General features: G+C 35.0%; 1 protein-coding gene across 2 annotated transcripts in view; it reads right to left on the bottom strand.

Annotated features, from left to right (window-relative positions):
• ZNRF2 (zinc and ring finger 2) overlaps window positions 1–23,058 on the bottom strand; it is a 111,839-nt gene that overhangs the window by 18,524 nt on the left and 70,257 nt on the right. Inside the window, exons 3-4 of one of the 2 annotated variants that reach the window (XM_025873093.2) lie at window positions 10,308–10,413; window positions 2,336–2,415 (exon numbers count right to left, since the gene is read on the bottom strand). In XM_025873093.2, coding sequence (XP_025728878.1) covers window positions 2,358–2,415; window positions 10,308–10,413 — 164 coding nt within the window. In that variant the 3' untranslated portion in view covers window positions 2,336–2,357. The remainder of the gene's footprint in view (window positions 1–2,335; window positions 2,416–10,307; window positions 10,414–23,058) is intronic. The other variant, XM_073899018.1, reaches the window with a different exon arrangement.

Raw genomic sequence — 23,058 nt, 5'->3', positions numbered from 1 at the left:
CTGAACCAAAAGCAGTCGCTTAACCAACTGAGCCACCCAGGTGCCCCAGGTTCCATTGATTTATAAGATTTGTAAGGGCAGCTGCCACCAAACTAAGGTTCTATATAAAAAAAAAATCAATAAAAAAACACTGATACGTAAGTAAGGAAACTGAAACACTGTTTAAGACCAACATGTATATTGAAACACATGTTCATTATACCCCATAAGCTCATTGTAACACTAAAGTAAAAATTTAGCTGATTGGATCATGAAATAAAAACATTTTTATGACCATAAAATCCCATCTCACATAAAAAAGTTTACTGCCTCTAAAAGACACGTTTTATCGATAGGTGAAAACTTTAGACATTATTATCTTGGTATGTAAAATACTAAGATAAAAATTTCATTTTATTAGCACGAGTTTTTAGTACTTCTCTTTAAATGCTTCTATAATTTGAGCCGTATTTTTAGTTTATTGGCCCAGACATACGGTTACAGTGAAGATATTCCAAAGCATCCTCTTCAAAACACCTGTTCACCGTGAAATAAAAACATACCTGCACATATACTCAAAATATCACTCCATCGACACTCTTCTTTTATACAGAAATCTTATCCCAATTCATACTTCCAGTGTGTCAAGGTCTGCTCTGAATCACCTCATGGGAAAAGGTTCAAAAGCTGACAGTCTGGGGCACCTGGGTGGCTCAGTCGTTAAGCGTCTGCCTTCAGCTCAGGTCATGGTCCCAGGGTCCTGGGATCGAGCCCCACATCGGGCTCCCTGCTGCCTTCTTCTCCCTCTCCCTCTCCCCTTGCTTCTTCTCCCTCTCCCTCCTCTCTCGCTGTGTCTCTGTCAAATAACTAAATAAAATCTTAAAAAAAAAAAAAAAAAGCTGACTTCTCCATTTCCCACGCAGAACCCTGCTGTAACTGTGACAGAGGTCTCACTTCGTGCTGCATTCTTACTTCAGTTGCTATAACGGCTATTCGGTAATCTCCAATCTCCTCTCTCAATACTCTAATCTGCTGCTATTGAATTATCCTCATTAAGGGCAATGATCTGTTTCAGTTTCCTATCTTTAGTCTTAGCCATTCAGAAAAGACTGTTGGCGGTTACCGTCTTAGGTCTCTGAACACAGAGATTCCAACTCCTGAAACAATTCCTGGATTGGCTAAAATGTTCTGCCTGGATGTAAAAATCCAGTGCTTCATGTCATTTCTGCAAGTCTTCTCATAAAAAGCTTTTCATATATATGAAGATATCAATTAAATTAACTACTTTTTCAAAGATAAATGATGTCACATTTAACTCACTTCATGGAATATGGAAAAAACAATAGTCAAGTGAGTTTATCATTCAATTCACTGAACAATTTCAGATAATGCCGGATAAGCAGCTAAATCAGCAGAGCAAAACAAATTCTGTATTTGGTTTAAAATTCATCTTTTTTTTCACTTTTCCTGCTACTGTATAGACAGGCACTATATAACATGCTGAGAATACTAAGGGGCAAGATTAAACTGAATGAATGAGTACATGATGCAACTTTTTGAAGAAAATGCTCCTACCTAATTATAGCAAAATAGGTAAGAACACAATCTTTGCAGCCAATATGCCTGGGTTCAAGTCCCAGTTCTACCAAGGAACTAGCTTGACTAGTCAAGTTCTGTAACCTCTAACTTTGTTTCCTCATCTGTATAATGGGAAAAGGAATAGCGAGAGTCCTGAGCTCAAAGGGTTGTTACAACAATTAGATGAGTTAGTAATAGATGTTAAAATGCTTAGAACAATGCCTGGCACATAATAATGCAACATGAATGTTAACTAACTGTTATGATTAGAATTATAATATTATGTTGCATTACTTAAGAACATACCTGTCAAGTTTGGAATAAGAGTACAGAATTTGATTCTGTTTACTAAATGCATGCCTTGGACTATTGTGCATACTGCTTCTTAAAGTCATGAAATTAATTACTTTGGCCTTCAGACTTCTTAGTGGTAAAACAGGGTAATATCTACTGATACTTACATATGTGCAGTACATGTATGAAGTTTATACAAACCATATACTTCACGGGTTTAAGCACTAAAATTAAATGTGTTTTAAAGTACTAAGAATGGAGAAGTTACTCAATATATGACTTTCTTATGGAATCAATAAAGTTGTTTTCTATGTATCTTTTCATGTGAGTTTTTTACACAGTAACCTAACACAATGTCTGGGACACGGACACACACACACACACACGCTTCAATAAGTAAATGAATGAATTAAAATGGTGGCTGAGAATGTATAACTCAAGTAACAAGTTTAAAAGTAATTAAAACAGAAAAAGGGAGAATTACCTATAAAACAGGAAGCTGATGCTTAATCTGAAGGGTGCTCAGGGCAAGATCTATTTACTTCAAACCATTCATCTATGCAGCTAGAAAAGAACAAAACCAGAAAAACTGAAACACTTATTGTTTAATTATTGGTATCATGACAGCCATAATAAAAATTCTTACTTCTTGACCTTAATATATATTTACAGGAAAAAAATTTCAATATTTTAAATGAGTATATTTGGCATATGTAAGTAAAAGATAAGGATCTGTTTATTACATTTTGATTTTTTTTTTGTAATTCTACACCCAACGTGGGGCTAACCTCATGACCCTAAGATCAAGTGGCATGCTCTTCTGACTGAGCCAGCCACACATCCCACATTTTGATTATTCAAAGCAGTTAAGGAAATAAACTTTGCAAAATTATGCTATAAAGTACTTTAAAGTTGAAGTAGAACAACCATTACCAAAAAAGAATCTAAAGAACACTTTACCAATATTCAAAATTAAGTGACAAATCTGGATATTTTTCTCCTCAAAATATTCATTCATGCAAATACAATCTGTTCATGTACCTATCAATGTAATCAAAAACAGCTTTTAAATTCTAATTCTTGACAGTACTGCATCTTTTAAAAGACTATACTTCAATACTCACATATAAATATAGCCTTTTAATTCTATCCCACTCTACAATACATATACATACACAAATAAAAATACTATCATCCAATTGCATTTATATTTTGTGATTTTATTAGAAGTTAAATATTAGGGTGCATATAATTTCCTCATTATAGATCTGCACTGTTCAGTGCAGTAGCCACAAGCCATATGTGGCTATTTAAATTCATTATGATTAAATAAAAGAAAAATGCAGTTCCTCAGTCACACTACCACATTTCAAGTGCTCAAAAGCCACATGCATGGCTATTGGCTATTCTACCAGACACACAGATATGAAACATTTTCATCACTGCAGAAAGTTTTAGTTCACTGTGATAAGTGGTAAGGCCTTGATAAGGTTAAGTAACTTGTCCAACAGCTAGAAAGTTACCCAAGCAGAATTCAAACTGCTCAACATTCTCATTGTTGACGAATCTCAAATGTGCATTTGCCACAAAGCTAGAAGGCTTGGCTAATACGCTTACAGGCAAAATTATTATGTATCCTTCTCATATCCTGATAGAATAGTTTGGTGGGTAAAAATAATGGTGAAATCAAAAGGAAAAAAGGTAAAGTATCTCATCCACACAATATTCTTTCAAATATCTAAAATAATTTCTGTTGCTATTAAGACTTTTATTGTCTAAATAATCATGCCCAAATTGGCTTCTCAGCCTGCTCTCTATCCTACTTACTTGGCTCTAGTGGTCCTCTGGTCTACTGAAACATCCCTTAAAATGAAGTACTGAACCGGGGCGCATGGGTGGCTCAGCTGGTTGAGTGTCCAACTCTTGACTTCAGTTCAGGTCATGGTCTCAGGGTTGTGAGACCGAGCCCCACGTGGGGCTCTCTCTTTCCCCTTCTCCCTCTACCCTGCCCCTCCCACCAAAAAAAAGAAGTACTGAACAAAATACTCCAGATATATTAACAATTCACAGTACCTATGTGATTTAAAATAAATGGGTATTTATTTTACAAGCCATGTAATCTTGATTCACACTGAGAGATTATCATTGTAATATTCCATAAATACAAGCATGTTGCAATTTATGTGTCCATCCCTTTACGATGGACACTTTCAGTGATGCTAGAACATTCTTATACATGTCTCTTAGAACGGTGCTACTCGAAGAGTGGCCCACAAACACAGCGCTAATCCATGAGCTGTTTGTTACCAGTTCTCAATGAAATAAGGGGCTTTTGAGCCAGAACACCCATTTATTTTGCTTCTAACCACAGTGTTTTAACTTTTTTAAAAAAATTTTAAATCACTGCAAGTCTTCCTCAATGAAGACAGTATTATATTGATTTACATTCTCGCACAAGCTCCTTTATTTAATCCTGGACCTGCCACAATGAGTAGCAGCACCGTCCTAGAGCACAAGATCAAGAATTCCTCCAGGGCTTATATTTTAGAGTGGAATGACTGAACTGTAGAATATACACAGTACACAGCTATGACAGAGCTATTCACTAAGTATACCAACTTACATTTGTATGTTTACTGGCCATTTGGGGTTTTTTTTTTTCTGAATTGACTTAACAACTTTTGACAAATTTTCTATTTTGTCTTTTTCTTATAGGTTTATAGGAAGTTATTATCCAAATACTTCAGCTATAATATAGTATACACATTTTTGATGATCATTGCTTTTTACAAAATCATGCACTAAAACTAACAGGGCTTATGGGAAAACCCATGTTAAAGGCAGACCACTCAAACAATACAACCTTCTAACCAGAACAAAGCTGTGTTTGTTCCAGATAAATAAAATACCACTGTAAATACAGGATTTTTTTTAAAAAAGGGTTAAGTTAGCTTGACATAAAGAGGACTAAGGAAGGGGGAGCCTGGCTGGCTCAGTCAGTGGAGCAGGGGACTCTTGATCTCTGGGTGGTGAGTTCAAGCCCCATGTTGGGTATAGAGATAACTTAAAAAAAGAGGACTAAGGAAGGATTAATATTAATATGGGGACAAAAGCCTAATGCACAAAATTTGAGAACTATGAATGAAGTAAGCACTTCCAAAATAAAGCCTGTGGTCCAACTAAACTGGGTATAAGAATGTTCAGTGGATGGGTATTCTTATAGTACCAGGCACACCTCATATCCTGGGGTTCAGTTCTAGACCACTGCAATAAATATCGCAATAAAATGAGTCAAATTTTTTGGTTTTCCAGTGCTTATCAAAGTTATGTTCACACTGTACTAAGTGTGCAAAAGCATTATGTCTTAAATATATATACATACACATAATTAAATATAAGAAACAGGGCAGAGGACCATTGGGAAAGGGAGGGAAAACTGAATGGGAAGTCATCAGAAAGGGAGACAAACCATGAGACTCTTAACTATAGGAAACAAACTGAGGTGAGTGGGGGGATGGGGTAACCAGGTGATGGGCATTAAGGAGGGCACGTGCTGTGATGAGCACTGGGTGTTATACACAACTGATCAATTACTGAACTCTACATCTGAAACTAATGAGGTACTATATGTTGGCTAACTGAATTTAAATTAAAAGAAAAAAAGAAAAAATATAAAATTAAATTACCTATATTTGTAATAAATTTATCTAATAATTTAATTAAAAATACTTTATTGCTAAAATAGGCTAACTACCATCTGACTTTTTAGTGAGTCATAATCACTGTTCAGATATCACCATAACAAATAACTAATGAAGAAATTTGAAATACTGTGAGAGTTACCAAAATGTGATACAGAGACACAAAGTATGCAAACGCTGTTGGGAAAATAGTGCCAATAGACTTGCTCTATGCAGGGTTGTGAGAAACCTTAAATTTGTTTAAAAAGAAAAAAGGGGGGGGCTGTATCTGTGAAACGCAATACAATGAAGCACAATGAAACAAGGTATATCTACACTGTATTCTCCCACGGCCTGTTTCCATATATATATACTTTTCGTCCGTTTTTATTTGATGGAGCAAACACTAATGTGCTGAGAAATATTCTTTATGAACCAGTACGATCATCTCATTACAATGTCACTGTTCTTCCACTTACCAACTGCAATGAGCTAACTGCATTACAGAAAGCTGCTGAAGAAGCTCGTTTCAGATACCATACCAACAAAACTGTTGTTACGTGTACTGAAAAGAACTCAGCCTGAGGTCTAATTTTCTTTTACTTTTTCACAAATTCATGATGCAAAAAAGTTTTAAATTTTAATACAGTTAAATTTATAGACTTTTCTTTTGAAGTTGATGGGGAGGTATGTTAGCCCTAAAAATATCTCTTACCAAGAGGTCAAGAACATTTCTCTACATTCTTTCCAACACTTGTAAAGATTTTGATTTCCAAAGGCACATGATTAGTCAAATGGGAACTGATTATTTCAACTATAAAATTTTTCTACATCAATAACCAACTGATCTCAGTATCATTCACTGAATTGTTCATTCTTTCTTACTACTGTAATACCACCTCTGCCAAATCAATTTTTTTTATTTACTTAACAAATATTTACATAGTATCCGTTATGTGCAAGCACTTTCTAAAATTTAACTCATTTAAAACCTCCTAACAACTCTATGAAGTTGGTACTATCGCCTCATTTTATAGACTGAGGGAGGGAAAAACTAACTACAACTTGACCAAGATCACACAATGAATTAGTGGAGGGGCTGGGATTTGAATCTTGGGAGGAAGGCTTAACTTCCAAGAATCTATGCTTTTAACAACCCGGTGCCTATGCTGTCTCTCATAAGCGCACAAGTGTTTATGGACTCTATTCCTATGCCCTACCCACACTTGTCTTAATAACAATCTTATAATGTATTTGTACAGGGCAAGTCCCCCCAGCAGTTTTCTTCTTCGTGAGTATGACTGTTCTTGCCATATGGGCTCTTTGGTCCATGTGTATTTCAGAATCCACTTATAAAATTACATGAAAAAACTAGTTGAGATTTGAATGGGACAATATTAACTATGTAATTTGGGGTTAAGTGACATCTTTATGACATGGAATCTTTCTATCCCCAAGATGGTATACCTCAAATTTTAGATCTTCTGTATCTTTCAGCGAAGTTTTAAAATCTTGAGCAACTTTTGTAGGATGTATTCTTAACACAACTTACAGTTATTGTAGGTTTTGTGGCTGTTAATGTTATTATTCTATTAAAAAAAAAAAAGTTGTATTTTCTTTTTTCTTACTGGGATATGAATGCAACTAATTTTCATGTTGAGCTCCTATCTGGCAACCCTGCTAAGTTCTTAATCCCTAAGAAAGAGAGCAAAAGAGAGAGCATGCACGTATGTGCGCAGAGGGGGAGGGACAGAGAGAGAGAATCTTAAGCAGGATCTCAGGGAGGCCTGATCTCATGACCCTGAGATCATGACCTGAGCTGAAATCCAGAGCTGGATGCTTAACCAACTGAGCCACCCAGGTGCCCCAGTTCTTATTAATTTTTTTCTAAAGATTTTATTTATTTATTTGAGAGAGACAGAGAGAGTGAGCAAGTGAGCAAGAGTCAGGGGAGGGGCAGAGAGAGAGCCCTCTGAGTGGGGAGCCCAACAAGGGTCAGGCCCTGAGATCATGACCTCAGCTGAAGTCAGACACTTAGCCAACCAAGTCACCCAGGCACCGCTCTTATTAATTTTAATAATTTATCTAACATCTACTCTTCGCTTTTGTTTTGAAATCAATTCGTAAGTATAGAGTTTTACTGTTTTCTCACATTTACTGAGATAATATGGTCTTTCTCCTTTGTTAATGTGGTGTACTACATATATAAATTTTCTAATCTTACAGTGTCTTTACATTCCTAATAGTCATGAGGCATTACTTCAGATATATATTGATGAATTTGGTTTGCTAATATGTGTTTGGATTTTTTGCATTTATGTTCATGAATAAGAGTGCCTTCTAATTTACTTTCCTATACTTGCCTTGTCTGATTTTATTTATTTATTTTTTTAAAGATGTTATTTGTCAGGGAGAAAGAGCCAGCAAGCACAAGCAGGGGGATCGGCAGGCAGAGGGAGAAGCAGGCTCCCCACTGAGCAAGGAGCCCAATGTGCGACTTTACCCCACGACCCCGGGATCATGACCTAGGCCAAAGGCAGATGCTAAACCGACTGAGCCACCCAGGCGTCCTACCTTGTTTGATTTTAATATCAAGTTTATACCATTTTCATAAAATAAGTGGGAGAACCTACAATCTTTTCCTACTATTTGAAGTGTTTACAATTGTTAACATGGTGTTCTTTGGACGTCTGGTAGAACCTGCTGTCAAACCATCTTTGTAGGCCTGTTTTTAGGTTTTTGGGTCTTGTTTTAATTTTTAATATTTGTTGTTTTTCAAGGTTTGTCTTAATAACTACTTGTAACAGTTATCAGTCAACTCAGGTTTTCTATTTCTTCTTGAATCATTTTGGTAATTACTACATATCATAATATACAATTAATAATATATAATAAATATATTTATATATTATAAAATATATAATGAATTGGAAAGATAATATTCTTAAAGAAACTGCCTGTTTTGTTTATATTTTTAAATCAGACTGTAAAATTTTTCACAAAATTTTCCGATTATTTTTAATTTCTGTGTCTGAAGTTATGTGTTATTCCTATACTGTTCACTTTTTCCTTCTAGAGACAATCCTGCCAGAGGCCTATTTTATTTGTCTTTAAAGAACCAACTTTTGGCTTTGTTGGTCTCTAGTGTGTAATTTTTTCATTTCATTTTCTTCTCTCATCTTTATTATTTTTTTGCTCTATTCTGTTTCTTCATTTTTCTAATTTATTAAGGAAGAACTTGTTTAATGAGTTCCAGTCTTTCTTTCCACTCTAACACAAGCCTTCCAAGGATCACTCTAGAAAATGTCAGAAGGGTTTTTCATTATTATTCAGTTTTGAGTATTTCTAAGATCCATTACGATTTCTTTTCTTTCTGGGGGTGGGGGGTGGGGAGAAAACCCTAAGGAGGCTCCGCTCTCAGTGCGGGGCCCGACAGGGGGTTTGCTCTCAGGGCCCTGAGATTCCGACTGGGCCCAAATCAAGAGTCAGACACTTAGCCCACTGAGCCACCCAGACACCCCTCCATTATATTTCTTCTTTAATCTACAAATTACTTAAAAGTATGTGTGAAGATTATTCATCTTTTATTACTGACCTATAATTGGCCAGAGAACAGCTAGCTTTCTGTATGGCACCAATTTTTTGTAGTTTGCTAAAACTTGCTTTATTGCCCAGCACACCATCAATTTCTGTGTATTTCACATGTGCTTGAAAAGAAAATGTACTAATTGCTAGGTGCAGACACACATACATCCATTAGACAAATCTGTGAACTGTACTGCTTGTTTGTTCTAGGTCTTGACTCATTTTGTGTTTATCTGCTTGACTCAATGAGAATTATGTTGAAATTTCCCATTATCATGACATTTCTGTCCATTTTTTTCTGACAGTTCTATAAATATTTTACCTTGAGACTGTTCTTAGGTTCACCAAAAACTGAATTTTATATAGCTTTATCATATCATACTAGTAATATTTTTGTTAAAATTTATTTTGTCTGTTATTAATTTAGCTTTGTCAGTTGCTCATAGTTAATATTTATCCGGACATAATTTTCTATTCCTTCACTTTCACATTTTTCTATATCCTTATGTTTAAGTGTTTGCTCAGCAACAGCATATCTTTCAGTCTGCTGTCAACTGATGAGTTTTATTTAGATTTATTAAAATTGCTGATATTGTATTTATTTTGCCTCCTTATTTTGTATTATTTATTGTGTTCTCTATGCTTTTCCCCACACCCACCTTTAAATAAAATTCTACCTTATTCCTTTTATTGGTTTAAAATGTTATAGTTTTCTATTTTTTTCTGTTCACCTTAAATTTTTTTTTTACCTAAAAATTGTCCTGTGTTGCTCTGAAACTAAGAATACTTTATGAGAATCTAGATGGATGTTAGAGTCAGACATGGCTAAAATCTCAGCTCTTCCATTTGCTAGCCATGTGACCTTGAAGTGATTTCCTATGGTCCCTCGGCTTATTCCCTCAATTACAGAATGAGATTGTTCCAAGGTTTACATGAGATAACCTAGCTAAGCTGTTATGGACAATACCTGGGTAACAGGAGATGTTTAACAAATGGTAGATTTTTGGATACAAACAGATGTGGGCTTTAATCTTAGTTCTAGCAGGTAAAAAAGGCTGTTATTTTTTTAAGAAACACGGGAAGGGAGTTTCAATTAAGAAGAAAATTTTTCAGCCCTAAGGGCAATGTCTGAAATTTTGAGAAGCATCGCTTACTCTACTATCAACTTGGTTAACATAAAAAGAAACTTACCCTTTATGATATATGCATAGACAAGGCAGTCGTGCTATAGTATCTCCCTGCTGCAATTCTTCAAGGCATATTGCACATTCCCCAGCATCTTTACTCAGTACATCCTCTGAGGAAAGAGAAAATGAATTCAGGACAATAAAACTGAAAGACAAATTACAGGAACACTAATTTATAAAGAGTGGTGACTGGCATATTTTGTCAGAAATACATAAAACTCAGCACCCATATTTGAAATACTATTCATAAGTCAGTGAATAATATTTACCTTTACTCATAGACAGCATCTTATTTCCATTTACATCTCACTGAGGCATTACAGTAAGCAAGAACAGTGCAGAATCCTCCGACTTGCAAAGGATTTTGCTATAAAACTTCATCAGCAAGTCAGTTATTTGCAATTTGGAATTTATTTTCCTTCTCTTACTAATCAATATTAATTTGATGCCCAGGATAGTTCAAAAAAATTTAGACTGTAATGTGGCTGAAAAGACATGAAAATACTATTATAATTTTTAAAATTCTAAAATAACAAAATTGGGTAAGTTAAAGAAATCACCCTGAATATGGGACTTCTTAAAAAGGTCTGCTTAATTCAAGAAAATCCAAAGGTAGATTAAAGTTTTGTGTAGATTCTGAAAGGGACTTTTGGAAACTTGAGGATTTCAGACAGGCAACAATTTTTCTTAATCCTTTTCCAGAACAATACCCGGTCGACACCAGGCAGCAATTAATTAGACTGGCTTCCAGAGGGCCCTGCACAGTGTTTAAAACACTGCTATGGTAAAACCCTTTACAAAGTGAAAATTCCTTTTGGGGGGGAAAAAAGGTTCTTTCAATTTATGTTTTATACTGAATAAATATTTTATTAATGTTAAAGCTTAATTTTTTAAAAGGATCTTGCCTAAAACAGAGATGTTAGCCAGATAAAATGACGAATAACTAAAACATGCTGTTGCTGTAAAGTTTGGAGAAACTGTCAAATGTATGAGAATGTATACTCAGTAAGTGTCGAGAATGGAAAACTAAAGCAGGACCATGCAATATGAATTTATACCACAAATAACTAAATTACTGTCTGTAGAAATAAAAATCAAATAGGCTAAAGAGAAAAGACTACACCAATTTCTACCTAATGCTGAAAGACAGTGCAAGGTAGGGAAGTTCCTAAAATTATTTGCCTGGTACTCCCACACCTCTTATAAAAACCAACGAATTTAATTGTGCATTTATCTGTAATCGTTCATTGTAGAAAAATTCATTCTCTAAGAAGTAGTTCGCCTTTCAGTTATTCATATTGAGACAGCACATTAAGAGGAAACACAGACTCTATTGGGTCTATACCAGCAGACAGATGATTTACCCGTAAGGCTGGAGGGGGTAACAGGGCAACCTCTGCGGAAAAAGGCCTTGGAATGAAAAGTTCATGTGTTCAGAATCTAGGGAATATGGTTGAGATGACTTTAGCTAACTACTGGGTAGTTCACAAGCTGACATGCCACAATCAGAGACTTGGCCAGGATAAGCAAAGCTGGGTAAATGGATAATGTTCTCATTAACAACCCCCTCTAGTGTCTTGTCCCCACTTTTCCCCTCTTCACCCTGGAGGTCCGTCCACTACCTCCACTCCACCCACCCTGAGCCCAAGTCTTTCCTTCCTTCTCTTGATCTCCATTTTTTTTCTTACTGTTCTGGATAGCTTTCCACAGATGGGAAACCAGTCTAGTGTAAAAAAACCTAATTAGTGGTATATTGGAACGCACGAAAGGAGGCCACTCCAGTGGCCCCACCCATGTCACAAATCTAAACCTCAATCATCCTGCACTTACGGAGAACATCTCACTATCAAGGCAACGTAACACCAGTCACAATCCTCCAGCTTGGCTTTAGCTAGCTTACGTTACCCTGGAAAACAGGACCTTCTACCCAATCATGCCCTGCTTTGGGCTGCCTCTTCGAACATTATATAAAAGTCGCTCTCAAAAAAATACCTTCAGAAGTGCTCGTGAGGCACTGTACTCCCTCAATCTATGGATTATTTTCCCTTGAATAAAATACAGCAAACTCATTACTGAATTGTTTTAGTTTTGCCATTTGACACTAGGATGACAGCAGTGAGAGGATGTGAAGGAGACACTAAAAGATCTTAGCAAAGGTCTGTAACTCCAAATAATAACAGTATATTCTCACAGCATCTATTCGATATCTTTCACCGCAAAGATATACCACATCATTAACAATGAGTCTGAGTTCTACAACAAACTTCAAAAAAATCAACCATCACTTTTTACCAAGCCTAAGACATCAATGATTAGAACATGTACCATTAGTCTGCACATAAGTAAAACAAACCCCCCAAAACCCCACCACTGAAATGACACAAATCAACTTTAAGATGCATCTCATTTTCCAGAGCTGTTAAAGTATGAAGTGTGTCTTAGAACTGGTGAAACATGGTATCACATTTTCTACCTTTTGGAATACATTAATATTGCATCTAGATTTAAGTCAAAAGGAACCATATAATCTCCATTATCTTATATTAAGAAAATGAGATAGGCCAGCTTTTAAAAAATAAGGAAAAAGCATTGCCATTATTTTTTGCCATATACTACTATGTAACAGATTGTCAGCACCAAATGAAAAGAACTAGAATCATTAAGTATAAGCTTCTGAATGCACCGTTCACAGAAAAATAAGTGTCTTTTAACAATACTTTTATGGTGACCTAAGACCAAGTCTCAATTCTTTATTACAAAAGGTTTTTAAAAATCTCTGAGTTGGGAAAATTTTAATATCTTGAAGGTCTTGGTTTTATCCTGTTTTTAAGTAAATTTATTTACGGTACAACAAAGACAAATATAATCTGCATATAATTAACATAATGATATTTATTTTAAGAATATAATGTTATGCTTTGCAAGTACTAAGTTAAAAAATCATTTTAGTTTAATCTAAAATGCCATATTAAAGTCAGCCATTTAATCATAAGCTCCCTAAGCCCTAGTAATGAAAAATAATCAGAACTATATATTCTATGTTAAGAAAGGTGCACCTATATACAACAACATTCCAAGCAAATTTCAATGCAGAAGCAGCCTACATTCACTGTAAATAGCTTCTAGTGAAATGATCTCTGCTCAGAAAATTAAGAGGTAAATGTTAACATGTTATAGACAGCCACTACTCAACTGCATTTTGATAAGCAACTCTGAGTCAAAAGACAGTTCACTCACTGCAAAACCCCAGTTACTGTCTCAAATACCAAATGCATAATTTGAAAATTCACTATGCAACATGGTTCATTTTTGCCTACATGGGGGGGGGGTTTGCTAGAATGTTCCCCTCTGCTACCCCATTATGACAGTGCCCTTCCATTCAAAGGAAAGTTTTGAGCTTGGTAATGGGAAACATTCAGACTTAAATACGGTTGGGAAAAACCACAAAGTCCAGGATACTGAAGCATCTTCAAGACAGCTGGGGGAAAAAATGTTAAAAATCTTTAGCCAATCAATTGAAAACATTCACAAAGATACTACTATAAGCAATATGGAGTCAACATTTTAGGACTGCAATACATCGAGGGCAGACTATTAATAGCCAAAATTGTTATTAAAGAAGCAGAGAAAGGAACACTAAGAGATTTAACTTCCATAGTTAGCTAGTCTGACTGGATTCCTGCTCTCCACAAGCACTTATAAATGGGGAGGCACTAAAGATAGTGAATAGAAACACTTTTATTGTTTTTTCAAGTATTGCTGATGTCCCACCTAAACATTTGGAACACTAAAAGTTAAATCAGTGTACTGTTTATCAGTCTCATTTTTTTTTGTCTTATTCATATGGTGTATGCATTAATTTAGATGTACTGATACAGGAAAAGAAGAATTAAAGCAGGAAGAGAGCAATGATTTCTAACCAGAGGTGGGCACCAGGATCACTTGGGTAGGCATTCTGTCTCAATACAGAAAATAAATTACATATACGTGGGCCCCATCCCTGGAGATGCTGAAATATACACCTGTCTCAGAAACACAACTGCTATCAATTGAAGAGCATGTCGAAGTAGGAAGAGCATAAGATTTAAAGTTGAAAATAGGAATCTCCATCCTTTCAGTTAGCTATGTAATCTCCAAAAAGTTGGTCAACTTTGAGTTTCCTTTTACTCTCCTTTAATATTAGTATAAAGGTACCCAAAATATTATAGAGATGAAATTTTAAAGAGTTATGTGAAAAGCTTTATAAGTTATCAAAACATTATACAAAATATTCGTTTTTATTACCATTGTTATCAGAAAGCACTTTTCAGACTTCTCCAAAAACAAAGTTGGTCATTTTTCTCTTTTTCTCCTCATTCTGGTATTCTAGCTGTTTCAACTTCACACGGTGTCATAAATAATCCCATGGCCACCAGAAACTTACTACAGAATACTCTTGACCTATTTCTAGAGACCTATTATAGTTTCAAGGGTGTGAACAAGTCCATGCAAACAACACTGCCTAATTTTTAAATGTTTTGGCTTCATTCTATATTTAAAAGTACTATAAATGTCCCATTACATATCTTTACATATATTGTTATTTATTTATTAATCCTATGAGGTAACTAATGCTACCTCTTTTTTACAGATAAGGAAACTGAGGCTCAAAGAAGTTAAGTAACTTATCAGAAATTACTAACCTAAATTAAGTTCTGGGATCAGGATTCAAATTAAGGCTAAGTCGCTGGCCTGTTTATTACATGAATTTTGCTACAAGAGATGGCTACATATTTAGAGGAAGTATGCTCAAGACTGCTTTATCTTCTGGAGTTATCAAGCTGCTGTCAAAACTGTATCAGAAATGAGCTTATACTTTACTGCTTACTTCCTTCTATTGGACAGGGAAATAGCCCTGTCCAATTAGAACTTTCTGTGATGACAGAAACAGTCTTTTTATCTGTGCTGCCTGAATTGGTAGCTACTAGCCACATATGGCCTGAAAACAGCACTTGAAATGTGGTCAGTGCAACTGAGAAACTGAATTTTAACTGTCCTTCATTTTAGTAAAATACAAAACCTGAAAATATAGGATAGATAAGGAACATACATTTATAAACTAATTAAAAACTTCTGTAGATTGCTATTTCATTTATAGCCTCAAGCTCTTAATTTGCATTGCCCAAAAAAATTATTTAAAATTCAAGCAGCCCAATATGCAAAATTAAAATATTTAGCAAGTACAAGCACATATCCATATAGTTATTGCAGATCAAGACATGGAAAAAAAGCAGACAGCTCCCCCCCCCCAAAAAAATCCTTTGAAAAGAAAGAGAACAAATAAGACCAAATTTGTTAGAGGCAGCCAAGAAAACTCCATGCGAAAATTTCATAATCATCACAACTTTATTTTCAGATCAAGCATCCAAACAGATATATGATCTTTTCAGCAAAATACAATGCCAAGCACTACCATGGATCAGGCATGTTACCTGAAGACTTATTTTTTGTTCTTGAACCCTCAATGATAGCAGTAGAAAACAAAAGCAGCTGAAATGTGAAATAATCCCTAGAAAAATCAAGAATTAAAAAAATTCATAACATTAGTAAGAAGCAATTACTCAAAGAATGAAAAATAGGGGCTCACAGGACTTATTAATAAATACTTTCAGAAATAAATTTATCTCTAATGGACTTAAAAGACAAAGTTAACATTATAGATCCGTGAGCTGTTACTGTACTTAAATATCGTAAGGGGAAGTAGAAATGATACTTAACAGAGGGAAACTGCCATTTTCACTATAAGACAACTATATCAATAAAAACAAGGGAGTGACCTTTATTTATTAGAGTGTCTAAAACTCAAAGTTCATGGTCAACCTCTGCTTTTATCCTTTTTAGACCCTCTGGTTCAACTAGGAATGACTGGCTTCCTCTAATGCTTTCTTTAAATATAACTGAGAACTGACTATACACAGAGCTACTTATCATTTGCAACGTTAGAAACCATTAATAGGGGCGCCTGGGTGGCTCAGTCGTTAAGCATCTGCCTTCGGCTCATGTCATGATCCCAGGGTCCTGGGATGGAGCCCCGCATTGGGCTCCCTGCTCGGCGGGAGGTCTGCTTCTCCCTCTCCCACTCCCCCTGCTTGTGTTCCCTCTCTCCCTGTGTCTCTGTCAAATAAATAAATAAAATCTTAAAAAAAAAAAAAGAAAGAAACCATTTAATATTAAGACTAATTCTTTAAAAGTGGGATAGAACTTGTGACTCTTCTGATGACTTTCAAGGAAAAATGTGTATTCTTGGGAATATTTCTGGAAATACAGACATCTGGCACCTTCTCCAAGAAAATGAAAATGTAAGTGGAATAAAATGGAACTCAAACTAGAAACTCTAAAAGGTAAAATATACAAAAGGAACACAAACTCAATACTTAATAGATTTAGCTTTCTTGGGCCTTTTATTCCTAACTTACTTTAAAAGGCCAGCTAGGGCTGCGTATTATATAAAATTAGGTATACAACAAGCTGCCGAAAGTCAAAGTCACCTAAGAAATTATTAGATTACCGAATTATTCCCCAATCTTCAAGTCAAGAGAACTATCCTATGCCCCCTCCCTATCACAAATCAACAATAAACCAAAATTCACAACCAATACACTGATTTGCTAAACTCTAAACAAGTCATTTTCTCAGACAAGTTGTCCACACTAAAAAGTATAGGAATATTCAGAAACTGCTGAACATATACAAAAATAGAAAATATAGACTTTTAACTAAATTTAAATTTGGTCCACCTTTGTTTTGAATCACTGCAGAGAGAAAACACAAGTCCTAAAAATACAAAAAAGCTAATTTTCAAGATTATTGTGTACTTTTAAAATTAGATTAATGTGTTAAATTATAATGTAGGCTATTCATGGCACTACAGACAGTCAAGCAACCTGTTAATAGGATAAAAAAAAAAAAAAAAAAAAAAGTGTTACTTACACACAGCTCTAGATTCAAATTCCAACTCTTCAACTTATTTAGGAATATAATGAGAGTAACAATACCTATGTCATAGGGGAGCGGGAAGGATGAAGGAAGACCTGTGAAATGTCTAGCACTGTGGCTGGCAAGCAGCAGACATGTTCTGAAGATTAGCTATGGCATCACGGGCAAAAAAGGACTCTTCCTCGGAGTTTGTTTTCTCCAATCGAAAGAAATGATGAAACCTGCTCCACCTGTCTCTTAAGATTGTTGTGAAGATCTAATGAGATAGTACAAACGGGAGAAGGCGGTCTCATGGAAAAAAGAACAGGCTTGGACTTTGGACAATGTGCAAACCTCTTTGAGCCTCGTTTTTCTTCAAATAAACTGCAGGTCATAATACCTACATCTCATATGGTCTTCAATATTGACGATTAAAAACAAAAGAGCTAATAAATGTGAAAACACCTAAAAGGTTTGAACTAAGTTATCAGCTGAATATAAACAAAATTTTACTACAGTATTATTGAAGTAAACTGAAAAATGTCAACTCAAATAGTATTACAACATGCAAAAATACATATTATGTCAGAATTATCAGATTTATGGAACTAGGATTCTATCACTTTGTTAGAATGAATCTGAGAAGGAGTATTACAATTATATGTCTACTGCTCTTGTTGACTGAAGCTGAAGCATGATGTCTTTCCCTTCTGCTTTCTGCTGAGGCTGTAAGATAATTAGTAGGCTAATAAGTATCATACAAAGGTCACAAACTCAAATGCCTGAAGGAGGATAGCCAGAAAACATTCAAGGAGCAACTCATCTTAATCATTTTGTAAGAGAAAAGAACAGCACAGTTGTGACGATGAATGCCAACCGAATTTTGGCCTTGGTTTTAAGGGTGAAGAGGTTAACTGTGAAAAACCGATGCACACAGTCCTATCTAAAGGGGCAGAATGCCATGTAGGAATGAGGGCCCAGTGTGGCCAAATACTATATATTTAAAGCAGCTGCAAATTTAGATTTTTAGGTGAAATTTCTCATTTTTCAAAATACTGACAAAAACCCATTTTGATACTGTGTAAGCCAATTAAGAGAATGTAGTCAGATGTAGTCAATACTCTGCAATCTCTGTAATAAAGACAGTAAATTCCAGGAGGGCAGGGAACCTTGTATGCTCTGCTTCCTCTAGCATGCAGCATAGTGTTTTGCACACAGTAAGTACTTGAATAAAATATTTTTTGAACAATTAATGAAGCAAAAGATCTCAGAAGACCAGAGAAAACACCAAGTGACAAAGAAACAGCCAACGAACAGAGAAAATGCCCCAAGGCCGGGGACTGCTGTTTCAGTGGCCTGGGCACTTTGCAGTCTGATGACTCAGATGAGCTCAGAACTATTTTTTAAGTGTACTGACTTCTTTACCCACGAGGTTATCAGCCAATCGACCAGAAAGCACTGGACATATACTGAGTTTGCCAACAAATACTTTTAGGTTGATTAGTATGGATAGGTAAAGTATTAAAAGTATGTACGCACAGGAAAGCTATTTAAAATGTCCAGTCCTGAAATGATAAAGCAAAGTGTGAAGCAGTAGCTCTGACAGTAAGAGCCATGAAACAATGGCAACCGAGCCTTCTTTCTTGATCCCCTTTCACTCTGGCTACTAAATTACTAGAATAATGGTGACCAACTGCTGGATCCTGGAGAATCTAAATCAAGATTTAGGTAATGAAAGCATATGAAAATCAAAAAAAAGCAAGTATGAAAAGGGTTTTTAACAAATATTCTAAGGACAGAGAAAATACATTCATTTGTAAGGTTTCTTTCTTTTCAATGGGCCTGCTCAAAGTCTACCAATCCTCAAGTTTCCCAGCCAGTCAGCAGTATCTGAGTGACTCTCCTGGGGACAAGGAACAAGGCTGCTTCGACACTGAGAAACCAAAAAAAGCACCAAACTGGGCTGACAACAGAACTCTCCCTGCACCCAAGAGGAGGGAAACTTCTTTCCTAACACCTTCAAACAAACAGGGTTTAGTGTGTGGCCAAGTTAATGATCACTAGGCTCTTCTTCTATCAGAGAAAGAAATAACACTATGATCTACATGTATGTCGAGAGATTCTACAACTGCTGACATTACGTAACAGAGAAAGGTCATGAGCTAAGTACACACAGCAAAGTGAACGAAGGTAAAGCAAGATAAAGAATTGAAATCGATGCCTACTGCAGTGTCAGAAAGAATAAATGGCAGAAAGAAAGCCAGGAAGGGATGGAGGAACGAGGAAGGTGCGACAACTTTATAAAGCAGAACTTCCGAGAACCACAACCTATAATTTTTTAATATTTCAGAGAAAGGATAAAAGAAAGGTCATTGCAGAAAACTAAATTAGTAATCTAGAATAATGTCATGTAAGTAACTCCAAAAAAACCCAAAAAACAAAAACCCAAAATCATGAATGAAAACAGACACAGAGGACAAATCCAGTTCTAATATTGAAATTAAAGAAATTACAGAAAGAGAAAAAAGAACACAGAAAGAAATACTAGAAGAAAATAATCCTTGAGCTGACTAAAGACTTTTTAAACTGAAAGGGCTCATGAAGCTTTATGCAGGATTAATTAGAGAGATGGGAGTAGGGTAGAAAAACACTAAAACAGACACATTCTGGGAAAAAAATTGAATTTCCAACCTTCAAAGCACAAAATCGACCTGTACGCTTTCAAATGTAAAGAACAGGTAACTTACAATGAAAAATAGTGAGACCTAGCCAGACTTCTCATCTATAATACTAGTAGTTAGAGAATAGAGCAATTTTATAGACTTAAAAAAAAAAACCCTGAAATAACAATATCCTGTATTCTATATGAAGGCAAACCAAAAACATTTGTGCATGCAACAGCTCATTAAGTATATAATCTATGAAAGGTTGTCTAAGGAAATAATTCATGGAAATGCTTCTAAGAAAAGAAAATTAGAAGAACAAAAATCTCAATATACACAAAAATAAAGAGTATAAAAAACCGCAGTGAGCAATTAAACATGTGTAAGTGAAATGTAAATAGATAATACTGTGACTGAAACTGTATTATAACCATAGGTTTTTGAAATGAAAACAGTATTTCACCAATGCAAACTTAATGATGTAGAATGCAAACTCTGTTTCCTAACATCCAGGAATTGCAGATAGTAGGGGAGGAGGTGAGGGAAAGAGCACAAAAAACAAAACAAAACAAAAAAACCTTAATTTTGATAGAATATGACAGAAAAATATGTTTAAAGATACACATTAAAGTAAGGTAATCAACCAGGAATATCAAGATGCATAGTAAAGTTGTGGATTAATTTAGAGGGAAGGGAAAGCAACTTGATCAATCCAGAGAAGCTGGACAAGAACAAATAAAATAAAAAATAAGTGACAGAATAATTCCAAATTTGTCAGCTTTAAAATATTAAATCGAATAGTGTAATCTACTATTCAGTCTCAACAAATCAACTTATTTGCCATGAATTCAAACAAACAAACAACTCAGGGCAACACAGGGAAGCAACTATCCTAGAGCACATGCAAAGATGTAACAGCTCAGGAGTGAAGATGAAAAAGAGAAGGAAAAAGGATTTACAAAATGAAGGTGAATCTAGATGCATAAGAAAGAGCAGACATTCCTGAAATCACAGGGACAAAAGGAGTCAGAAACAAGAAAAATAAATTGGAAATGAAGAAAATGTTAAAAACAAAGAAAAAAATGGTATCTATTGAAAACAAGAGAGATCCAACGGCTTATCTATAGTCAAAAATAAAATTCAAGGGGTGCCTGGTTGGCTCAGTTGGAAAAGCATTTGACTCTTGATCTCGGGGTCATGAGTTTGAGCCCCACGTTGGTTGCTGAGATTACTTAAAATAAAATTCCAGAAAACATTACAGAAATGAAAATACAACTAAAGCTGCATATTTGAAGGGGACACTGAGTCCTAGAAAAAAAAACCTAGCCATGAAAACCCAAATCTATTTCCAAAATATCCTACTGGTGTCAGACTCCTTCACAGTAGCATTTTAACACTACAAGATTGGAAGAATGTTTATAATACCCTCCAGGAAAGTAAGTGTAACCCAAAGATTTCACACCTAAACAAGAAGTCTAGAAAATTATTTCCCATGAACCCTTCTCAAAAGATTTACATGAGGATGAACTTCAGCTAATCAAGAGATGCCTAGAAAACCAAAGCAAAAGGACCGGCAGTGAGAATTAAATCTACTTAACTCTAAGATCAAAATAAACATGGGAATTATGATTAGGGATTGTATAAACTGAAAACCTAAATTAAGGGCAAAAGAGCTAATTATTATCTTTAATAATTTAAGTATCATTTAAAGCTGACAAAGCAAATAACAGAAGTGTAAATATATTTAATACTCTTAAAAAGTAAACAAGAGATAATGCAATAACCAAAATCAGGATATAGAAGAAGGAAAGGAATTGGGGCGCCTGAGTGGCTCAGTTGTTTTAGGCATTTGACTTTGGCTCAGGTCTTGATCTCAGGGTCCTGGAATCAAGCCCCACATGGGGCTCCCCACTCAGTGGGGAGTCTATTTCTTCCTCTCCCTATGTTCCACCCCCTGCTCATTCTAATAAAATCTTAAAAAAAAAAAAAAAAAGGAAAAATTTTTATCATTTCATTCATCATTTCGTATTTCATCACTGCTCATAGAAATTAACAGCGTGTAAAAATATGAGCATCAAGATTATATAGTTATAGTCACACTTATGAAATTAATCTCTAAAAAAGAAATACAGTTCTTCCTAACTAAAAGAAGAAATATGGAGCAAAGAAAAACTGGCTACTTGGTGAAATGTTTTTAAAAAGCTATAAAAACAGGAAGTATAATATAAAATGACAGAATTAAAACTAGCTGTATCACTAAATGTAAATGGGCTAATACAACACAGTAAAAAAAAAAAAAAAAAAGACTAGATTGGATTCCAAATAAAATTAACCCTGTATTGTACACAAGAAGTATATCTGAAACAAAAAGATGAAAGATGGAAATACAAAGAAAACACTTATCAGGAAAATACAAACAAAAAAAAAAGAGAGAAAGAATTACACTCTTAATATCAGACAAGGTCACAGTGCAAAAAGCATTAAAGGAGACACAGAACCCTTTAAATACTAAAAGATGCAATTTGCACCTAAGTTATAATGATTATGAATAACAAAATCATAGCAACATTCTATAAAGCAAAAAAGTACAAGCAATACAAATAAAAATAGAAACGTCAGCAGTAGGAAACTTTAATTCACCTCAGTCCATGACAGATCAAATAAAACAAGATGGATATAGAAGACCTTAAATTGAACATGAATATGGAACGTTTGCCAAAAATGACATGTTAAACCACAAAGAAAAAACTTAGTAAATTAAAAATACAAAAATAGTACAGATAGCATCCTCCAATCATAATACGGTAAAACTAGAAAACAAATAGCAAAACTGGAGGAAAAAGGCACCTAACATCTGGGAATTTAAAAACTCTCCCTTAACTTTTGAGCTAAAGAAGAGATCCCCTAAATATAAAATATCTAAACAACAAAAAGAAAGTAATAGTGATAAAATACTATATATCAGAATCTATGGAGCAGAGCTAAAATATAAGAGAAAAACTCATACCCTTGCATATTTATGCTGAAAAAGGAAGGAAGGAAAAGAAGAAAGGATGAAAGAAAACGAATTAATACTCCCAAGACAACAGACAAGGAAAAGCACATCTAAGGAATCAGAAGAAATAAAAAATATTTTTA

Source organism: Callorhinus ursinus, unplaced genomic scaffold (assembly GCF_003265705.2).
Source record: "Callorhinus ursinus isolate GAN/ISIS: 27379988/994484 unplaced genomic scaffold, GSC_fseal_2.0 scaffold12, whole genome shotgun sequence".
Classification (NCBI taxonomy): domain Eukaryota; kingdom Metazoa; phylum Chordata; class Mammalia; order Carnivora; family Otariidae; genus Callorhinus; species Callorhinus ursinus.
This window is presented reverse-complemented; position numbering and strand designations above follow the sequence as displayed.